The sequence below is a fragment of the Gnatocerus cornutus genome, chromosome 1 (assembly GCF_029298725.1).
Source record: "Gnatocerus cornutus isolate USDA-ARS CGAHR chromosome 1, icGnaCorn1.1, whole genome shotgun sequence".
Classification (NCBI taxonomy): Eukaryota; Metazoa; Arthropoda; class Insecta; order Coleoptera; family Tenebrionidae; genus Gnatocerus; species Gnatocerus cornutus.
Genome location: NC_142233.1, coordinates 16,720,853 through 16,730,562, shown reverse-complemented (window position 1 = coordinate 16,730,562; position 9,710 = coordinate 16,720,853). Strand labels below are relative to the sequence as shown.

General features: G+C 32.3%; 2 protein-coding genes across 2 annotated transcripts; one reads left to right on the top strand and one right to left on the bottom strand.

The window, feature by feature from the left end:
• Positions 1 to 1,663: 1,663 nt before the first annotated feature.
• Positions 1,664 to 6,004, top strand: LOC148180586 (uncharacterized). Its single transcript, XM_088047097.1, has 3 exons — positions 1,664 to 1,747; positions 3,528 to 3,655; positions 3,820 to 6,004. The coding sequence occupies exons 2-3, from the start codon at positions 3,530 to 3,532 to the stop codon at positions 5,893 to 5,895; spliced, it is 2,202 nt and encodes a 733-aa protein (XP_087903223.1). The 5' UTR covers positions 1,664 to 1,747; positions 3,528 to 3,529; the 3' UTR covers positions 5,896 to 6,004.
• Positions 6,005 to 8,854: 2,850 nt separating this feature from the next.
• Positions 8,855 to 9,499, bottom strand: LOC148180585 (phospholipid scramblase 1-like). The gene is made up of 3 exons (XM_088049811.1): positions 9,394 to 9,499; positions 9,159 to 9,335; positions 8,855 to 9,114 (listed from the first exon to the last, which is right to left on the bottom strand). The coding sequence occupies exons 1-3, from the start codon at positions 9,428 to 9,430 to the stop codon at positions 8,870 to 8,872; spliced, it is 459 nt and encodes a 152-aa protein (XP_087905937.1). The 5' UTR covers positions 9,431 to 9,499; the 3' UTR covers positions 8,855 to 8,869.
• Positions 9,500 to 9,710: the final 211 nt, after the last annotated feature.

The following is a 9,710-nucleotide window of genomic DNA, read 5'->3' as shown; positions in this document are numbered from 1 at the left end:
TTTCCCCTACAACCACTTTGGCGCTAGTGTTTTCTCCCCACTCTTTACTATTGGAGTTTCGGGTCTAAGGGTGCGTGGTTTGTGTCACGACCTGCTGTATATCTATATTTTATATCAAACCTTAGTGAGGTCCAAAGGTTGATCCTGGCCCAAAATTTGGGACTGTACCCAAAAACTGTGTCGAGGAATGTACTTGATAGGGATATTTTTAAACACCAAAAGTTGCCGACATGCATGGCAGCATTTTGACAGGAACGTCAAAATTTGTAAACATTGATGAAACATTTACATTTCGCGTTGGAATAACATTAAAAACTGTTGAATTCTTCCGAAAATATGAGGTTATTGCATTAAAAATTGTGATGGTTTTTAAATAAGTGGTTTCTTTGTTTGTTATTAACAGTGAAGTAATAGAATCTCGCCGACTAGCAGTTTACTATTGTGTTTTTGAAACACGAATGTTTAATCACCTAATTAAAGGATTAAAGAGGACAAGAGAAGTGATGCGAGTGAAACTAGAATGAAATCTTAACCGAAATTTTGGCCTACTCGTCCACAAAGAAGTAGTAAATTCAAAATTTGATAAATTAGCTCTAACCTTAACCACTCTAGTTGGAAACTGTCTGATTTTACTTCATGAATGTTTGCAACTGTACTGCATTTGCGTAAATTCAGCACACATTATTAACTTTAGGACCAAATGCCCTACTTATGTCAAACTCTAAAGGAATCCAAAAGTTTCTTCACACACGTTACTCTTTCTGCATTGATGTACAAAATGATATAATGTAATCTTGAAATCATTAATCTGATATAATCTTGCCCCAAAAAGCCTATGGATAAGTTTAGGGCGACCTCTTCGTATTAGATGTAACGGATGTAACCATCAAGCTGCTATTGAAGACTTCGCACTTCAATAGCAACTTACGCACCGGTCCAGTGTAAGAAAGGACCGGTATCTCTTTTTTTAGTGTTTTGCCAACTACTTTCAACTTACAGTGCAGTTTTTAAGAGCCAGCAAAGTTCATAAATTTAAGTTTGTAGGTTAGTGTAAACAAATTCATTTTGACATATTGACGTTTGACACGATATCCCCCTCTTCTTCAAAACACCCCAATTAATACCAACTTTAATGAATTTTACTAACACAATACAATACACTGGTCATTCATGTATACTAGTTAACACTAAAATGGGGGCCACACTATCAATTGGTATGACATATACGACCTGTGCATTCGTGTAGTTCCACTGTTTCTCCGCATATGCTTTGGAAAGCGCTGCTGCTCGGGCACTTTTGGGAACATTTTACCATATTGGGTTTATTACCAACATTGTTTTTGACATTTCAAATTTTAAGTTTGAATATTGAAATTATTACACGTTGTTTGTTGCTTTTTCAAGTTTTCGTTGTGTGCTTTGTTTACGATCGTTACTTTGTTCTACGTTTGTGTTTTTTGTAGCTTTCAAAAGTAAAAAATCTTACTAACCCCAAAATTCAATTTGTCAACAATGTCAAAAGCGCCCGAGCAGTGGCGCCCTCCTCGGCAAAAAAATGCGTTTTCTCAGAAACATTCTTGATGCGGGGAAATGAGATTTTGCACAGGTCGTAGATATACAGCAGGTCGTGGTTTGTGTTTAACTTGCTGTTTCAGTCGATAACACAGTTTCCATTTAACTTGTCAGTTGACATTGGCGGTTGGAGTGTGTTATTTTTCATTAGTGTTCGCAAATTTGAACTTACGGTGTAAGTAAAATGTCTTGATGTTTATTAAATGTTATAAGTAAAATATAATTCATCTGAAATTCTGTTCATTTTCAACGCTTGTGTCTAAAATTAAAGTAAATCAAATAACTGAATCCTGACCAACGAACGTGGTACATTGTTATTACCATTTTTCAGTGTGATAAAAGAAAAACATTGCTTTCACGTCCAAAACATGGTAGTAATTAATAACTGGAATAATTGTATTTATTATACTATTGCTGGGAAGTTGTAACACGTGTTGTACTTAACCTAAAACTAGGTACAGTTAGGCAATTATCTGAATTTATGTTTTTGTAAAGGTTTTTAAATATCGCAGAGGAAATATCTGCCTAAAGCTGACTCGTACTGTAAGTTATTTCCATTCTTAGTTTGCTAGTTTCATGATCGAGAAAAGTTGTCCAAATCAAACAATACTTGACTTTCCGTTTAATTTACAATTTTTGAGTTTCTTCATTTATTGCTCTCATTTTTTAGTTTGTCTTTCAAGCTCAACTAATGACAGTAGGTATTTTTTATTTTATAATAAATCACTACGTGAAATAGGTACAGCCGCGAACAACAAAATCTTAGACGTCATTTTTCTGGCGTTTCAAAAATTTGAGTGTAGTCTGTACATTACTGTCATTGTCATTACTGACATTTAAAACACCAAAGTATTGACTAGTTGTAATTAAAAATTATCATGAATGAAGTATTAAAAGTCGATAAAATTAGAATAATCTCTTTAGAACAGAGCGGAATAATTTACATTCAGGTTCTTGCAATATTGGAAATTCAGTATTTAGAAATTAAAAAATTAAAACTGTGAAAATTGACAATGCAAAAATTAAGGTTAGTAATTCTAAGTGGGGTTTTACACCATGCGACAGTTAAATGACATTCACGTCTTAAGATTTTTTCTCCCCGGCTGTACATACGAACGTTATAATTATAACAATTACCTAATAATTTAACCGAAATTACGTTTGTCTTAGAATCAATTTTAAATAATTAAAAGTCTTTTTTTCTGGCTTTTTGTTCAGCAAAAGTGTTAATTACGTCATCGAAGTTCAAATTCCGGGCCATGGAATGTTGGATGGACAAAACAGCTAAGCTGCTTAACCTTTCCTGTCCCATTTCTTATTAGATAAGTTTTTGTCAATTTCAATTTTGAAAATGATCGCTCGGCATTAGCCGTAGTTAGAGGGATGGTAATCAAGAGCAGAAATGCAGTGCAGACTTCAGAAAAGCTTGAAGACATAAAATGATTCTTGATAATTAATAAGTCAGCGAGTTCTCCTATAGAAGATGTCGAAAAGCGGATCGAAAACTAAGAATTTCCTTTGCAAACGAAATCGATATTAACTTTTTTCTACAAATTGACAAATACTAAAGCTTTTTCTAACAAATCGTTATCATTTAAATTTTGCAAAGTGACAGGTTGCAGGATACTGAAATTAGAAACATCTTAAATTGTGAGCAGCACAATGAACATACACCGCATATCTCTTAGGAGTTTTTGAACTCCGCCACAAGTGCCTTTCATGTTATTAGCTCATGTTATTTACGAAATATGATTACTAAAAATAGGAGATTTATAGGAACACACGCAATTACAGGGTAAAACATGAGATTTCAAGCAATCTTTCCAAAACGGTTTAGTTCCACTATTATTATGTGTTTTATTATTACATACATATATTAATAATCCAATAAAATTGCAATAGCGCCTATTAATGTTTATTAATTTATTTCTTCATTACTAATACTTCTATTATAGACATGGATGAGATGGACAAGAAAAGAAGAAGAATAATGAATACGGAGGGTGAATCTGTCAACCGGGATCATGACAAAGAAAAAACTGATGGCGCCCAAATTGTAACTACCGATAATAGACCACCAGAGGTAATAACGAATTGATTGATCAAGATAATTAGGGCAATGTAGTTTTTTGTCTTTGTTTTACATGCGCTTTGATTCGTTTTGCTGATTTATTGTTTTTCATGCATATGTAAGTAAGTGTGGTTTATTGCTCGTTAAATTAATGTTTTTTTTTATTTTCTTTACAGGAATTGCACATACCAGATTCATTAAAAGCATCAGATGTCGCCGATTTAACTACAGACGACTTTAACGTCGTCAGAACAAAACTCACCTTTGTAGATAAGAGCGAGGGCATAAAACATTTATTTGAACAACTTCCAGCATCTGGGGTCCAGATAACAGCCCCGAGGGGCTTTGGAAAATCAACATTTATGAGTATGCTCGAGGTATTTTTGATGATAATAGTGGATAAAGATGGAAGGCCAATTTCAAATCCAGAGAGTTCTGATAATTACAAGATGTTTATGGAATTAAAGCTAGGTCAAAAGCATGGTCGATTTGTTAAGCAACATTGCGGTCAATATCCTGTGATTTCGTTGAGTCTTAAATGTGTGGAAGGTAAAACAAAAACAGATGTTTTAGACTCCCTAAGGGATGCTATTAGTGAGACATTCAAAAAGCATCTGTATCTGCTTGAAACAGCTCCTGACGGTTCTAAGAGCTTCAAAAATAAGAAAATACTGGGCATCCAGATATTTTTGAAATATTGTGATCGTAATAGGTTGGAGCAACTCACTGAAAGTAATGTAAGAATAGCTTTGGAATTCTTGTCTAGAATCTTGTACACTCACTTTAACAAGAAAGTTGTTATACTTGTAGACGAGGCCGATCCGCCCATTATGAAAGCTATTACAGACAAGGTGGGAAATGAGACCCTGAAATTCCTCATGCGTCTTCTTATGAGTATGTTGTCAGCAGGCTTGAAGGATAACGATTTTTTGGAACGTTCATTAGTTAGTTCTTGTGTTCTCTTTTCAGGCAAATATTCCTTTGAGATAAACAATCAATATCATGCTCTGTTCCTCCAAAGAAAACCTATTTCTGAAATATATGGATTCACAGAACAAGAAGTACAAAATCTGTTGGAGAATCCTGCATTGCAAGCAGTGAATGATTTTGATGGTGTTAAAAAGTGGTATAATGGATACCAAACGTTAAATAAAGATGGGGCAACGATTTACAGTAGCTGGTCTGTTCTAAACTATTTGAGCAAGAGTTTTGAACAAGGAAATAAAATGTTTGACACTTATTGGCCTAACTCAGGCTTACTGGATATTTTAGAAAAATTGCTTGTGCATGATGAGATATATAAGAGAATCAACGAACTTATTAATGGCGAGAATTCTATAATAGTGGCAACTGAGGCAGACGTTGATAATATATTGGAGTTGAAAAATACGATTTCTTTTCCATCTACAGAGTTGAATCAGAAACAAGTGGATTTCTTCTTGCAGCTACTGTGGGATGAGGGTTTGTTGAATGCAGTTGAGAAGTATGGGAATACTGTAGTACTAAAGATCCCAAACTTTGCGATTAAGACGGAAATCCAACGTAAATGTTACACTCAGTCGCTTTTTGAAACCAAATATAAGCTCAAACCTCAGAATATAGAGAGATACATAGAAGCACTGAATCGACTGCTACTAACAAATAGTAATGAACAAGCAAATAAGAATGAAGAAAAAGGTGAAATAGAGGAATCTGAGGAAGGGGCAACTGAAAAATGTGAAGAAGCAATACGCAACCTTGTTAATGCGGTTTCACTTCTTTTCTCAGGTGATGCGGTAATTCCATTTAATGAACCAGAGTTACATCACATCCTGTTTTTTTTAACATATAATAACGAGCTTTTCACAACACAGTCTAGTAGGGCAGTTGTGAAAGTATCAGAAGAGTTGCGAGATACCGAGGAACTGAAGAAGTTTTATCCACGCGAGGCCAAGACAGGTTCTCAAAGTAAGGGAAAAGAGAAACGTGGAAGAAAAAACGAGTGTGACATATGTGTGACTCGTGGAACAGGTGGACTCATATTGGAATTAAAATTTCTCAAGGAGGATAAAGCAAAGGAAAATTCAAGAGCTGCGCTTGAACAAATTATTGAAAAAAATTATTATAAGATTTTTGACAAAGACGAGTATAAATATGTTAGAACCAAAATCTATGTTGGGTTGTGTTTAAAAAAAAACTTGGATGTGGCAGCGCATTACTTAGTCGACAATATTGATATAAACAAAGCTAAAATTGTATGTGGCAACAAATAAGTTTTCTTTATATATTTTCTTTTTTTTTTTGTTTATTTGGTGTATGTATTTTCATTTCAGTTAGTTGATAAAATAATCTAAGAATCATTGTATATTGTATTAATAATAAAATATTTGGGTAAAAAGTTTGAAATAAAATGTCACAAAATCAACTTTTCACACAATAATGACCTGTTATTCTGTCAATTGGCCAAAGGGCTATGAGTCGAAGACATACCAATAAACGGTGTAAGCTGTCGTTAAAGAGGAGATGCTATAAGAATAGATTGACTCTGTAAATATTGGGGTGTTGAAAATCGAGGGTTGAATGGTAATGAAAAATAAAGGAATATTCATCAATGAATCTCGACTGAGGTATGTATATTCTTTTATGGGGTAAAGGAAAACTCATTATTTTGAAGATGCTTATTAAGTGTACTAAATTATATAAGAAGAATTAAAATTACAAGAAGAAATAAAAATTTTTTAATCTTTCATATTCAGGATTAACTTAAAATCAAAATTTGTCTATTAAATTTCGTAACTCCAAAAGTTTTAAAGTTAAAATAGTCAAATTTGGTATATTTACTCCTTTGAAGATGTTTATTAAGTGTATGAAATTATGGAATTTTAAAACAAGATATAAGAATTTTAGAATTTTTTTTATATACAGGACTAACTCAAAATCCAAATTTGTCTATTAAATTTCGTAACTTTGACCGTTTTAAAATTAGAACATTGAAATTTGGAAGGTTCATTATTTTGAAGAAGTGTATGAAATTATAGAATTTTAGATCAAGAAATAAAAATTTTAAAATTTTTCATATGCAGGACTAACTCAAAATTAAAATTTGTCTATAAAATTTCGTAACTTCAGCAGTTTTAAAGTTTGAACCACCAAATTTGGTACATTTACTTCTTTCAGCATGCTTATTTAGTGTATTAAATTATAGAATTTTAGAACAAGAAGTAAGAATTTTAGAATTTTTTTTATATGTCGGAAGGACAAACTCAAAATTCCTTAAATTCCGAAACATTGACAGTTTTAAAGTTATAACAATTAAATTTATTTACTAGTTTGGAAATGCTTTTTAAGTGTAATAAATTATAGAATTTTAGAACAAGAAGTTAGAAGTTTAAAATTTTTTATATGTAGGACTAACTTAAAATCAAAATTTGTCTATTAAATTTCGTAACATTGACAGTATTAAAGTTAGAAGATTCACTATTTCGAAGATGCTTATTAAGTGTATGTATTGAATTATAGAATTTTAGAACAAGAAGTAAGAATTTTAGAATTTTTTATATGTAGGACTAAATCAAAATTAAAATTTCTTTATAAAATTTCGTAACTTCGGCAGTTTTAAAGTTAAAATAGTCAAATTTGGTATATTTACTCCTTTGAAGATGTTTATTAAATGTATGAAATTATAGAATTTTAAAACAAGAAATAAGAATTTTAGAATTTTTTATATGCAAATCTAACTCAAAATCAAAATTTGTCTATTAAATTTCGTAACTTCAGCAGTTTTAAGGTTTGAACCACCAAATTTGGTACATTTACTTCTTTCAGGATGTTTATTTAGAGTATTAAATTATAGAATTTTAGAACAAGAAGTAAGAATTTTAAAATTTTTTCTATGTAGGACTAACTCAAAATCAAAATTTGTCTATTAAATTACGTAACTTCAGCAGTTTTAAAGTGCGAACCACCAAATTTGATACATTTCCTTCTTTCAGCATGCTTATTTAGTGTATTAAATTATAGAATTTTAGAACAAGAAGTAATAATTTTAGAATTTTTTTATATGTCGGAAGGACAAACTCAAAATTCCTTAAATTCCGAAACATTGACAGTTTTAAAGTTATAACAATTAAATTTATTTGCTAGTTTGGAAATGCTTATTAAGTGTATTAAATTATAGAATTTTAGAACAAGAAATACAAATTTTAAAAAATTTTATACGCAGAACAAACTCAAAATCAAAATTTGTCTATTAAATTTTGTAACTTTGACAGTTTTAAAGTTAGAACATTCAAATTTTAAAGATTCACCATTTTGAAAATGCTTCTTAAGTGTATTAAATTTTAGAACTTTAAAACAAGAAATACAAATTTTAAAATTTTTTATTAGAGTATTAAATTTTAGAATTTTAGAACAAGAAATACAAATTTTAAAAAAATTTATATGCAGAACAAACTCAAAATCAAAATTTGTCTATTAAATTTTGTAACTTCGACAGTTTTAAAGTTAGAACGTTCAAATTTTAAAGATTCACTATTTTGAAGATGCTTCTTAAGTGTATTAAATTTTAGAACTTTAAAACAAGAAATACAAATTTTAAAATTTTTTATAAGTAGGACTAACTCAAAATCAAAATTTGTCTATAAAATTTCGTAACTTCGACAGTTTTAAAGTTCGAACCACCAAATTTGGTACATTTACTTCTTTCGGGATGCTTATTTAGTGTATTAAATTATAGAATTTTAGAATAAGAAGTAAGAATTTTAGAATTTCTCATTATCCAGGACTAACTCAAAATATCAAAATTTGTCTATAAGATTTCGTAACTTCGATAGTTTTAAAGTTAAAATAGTCAAATTTGGTATGTTTACTCCTATGGCGATGTCTATTAAGTGTATGAAATTTTGGAATTTTAGAACAAGAAATAAGAATTTTAGAATTTTTTCATGTGCAGGACAAACTCAAAATCAAGATTTGTCTATAAAATTTCGTAACTTCGACAGTTTTAAAGTTTGAACCTCCAAATAGTAAGAATTTTAGTAACCTGGTATTTTGAACACATTCTATCTTATAAAATTACCTGAAATTTCCGAATTATGAAATTATAATTTAACTTGCCGATTTTTTTATTATTATTTTTTGTTCCGGCCAATCGTTATAGAAATTCTATTACAAACAGATGAGTTGAATTGATACCTATGAAAATAAGTCAGAAAACCTCCCAGAACTTCACATGGGTTTAACATGGCCTTAAATGACCTTAAGACAGGTACTCACTTGGAGGCAGCACGGGAAGCAGCAACTCTGGCAGGCTAGAGGCCGGTAGAAGTGCATCACCTCGTTGTTGTAGTTGTCCAAAATCCTCATATCAAACGGCCGAACTGCGTGAAGACAATTCCGCGTGCAGCAGTCGGTGTCTTCGGCGGCGAAGTAGACGTCCTGGCCAAGAGTGTTGCGGATGTGGAATTTCGTCTCGGTGACGAAGTGGGTGACCACTACGAGACTCTTCAAAAAGTGTGACTTTCCGGGGTTAACTCACCTTCCAGAAGCTCGACCTTCTGGTGGACGAGTAACTGGTCGACCATGGATAAGTACTCGAGGCCTGGAGGACAATGTGGGGGTCCTGGAGGGTGGGCCAGGAAGTTTTGAGGCATGGGTTGGTGTAAAACAGGTCCGGGGGCGTACGGGGGCGGTGGGTATGTCAAGCTGGGGTCTCCTGGGGGAAAACGTGAAGCGCGTTTTTAGCACCTCCATGGTGGTGGGGAAATACGTACGGGGCAGTTCTATCGTTGAAATTTTAGAGGAGTCCATTGCGGCGACTAGCACTGATAAATTTGAGATTTTTGGAAAGAATACTTGTGGAGATAAAAGAGATAAAGTCGGTCGTATCTGTGGAGGACTTTCGGCATTGAAAATTATGAATCATAGATCGAAGAATATTATTTTTATCTGTTTATCTAGCGGATGGAGAACAATGGTATCTCTGGTCGACAAAATTTTGCTTTTATTTCGTAAAAATCGACAAGGACACGATGCTAAGAATCCTTGAAATTTAAAGAAGATTGTCTAGAAAATTTCCAAAATTTCTGGA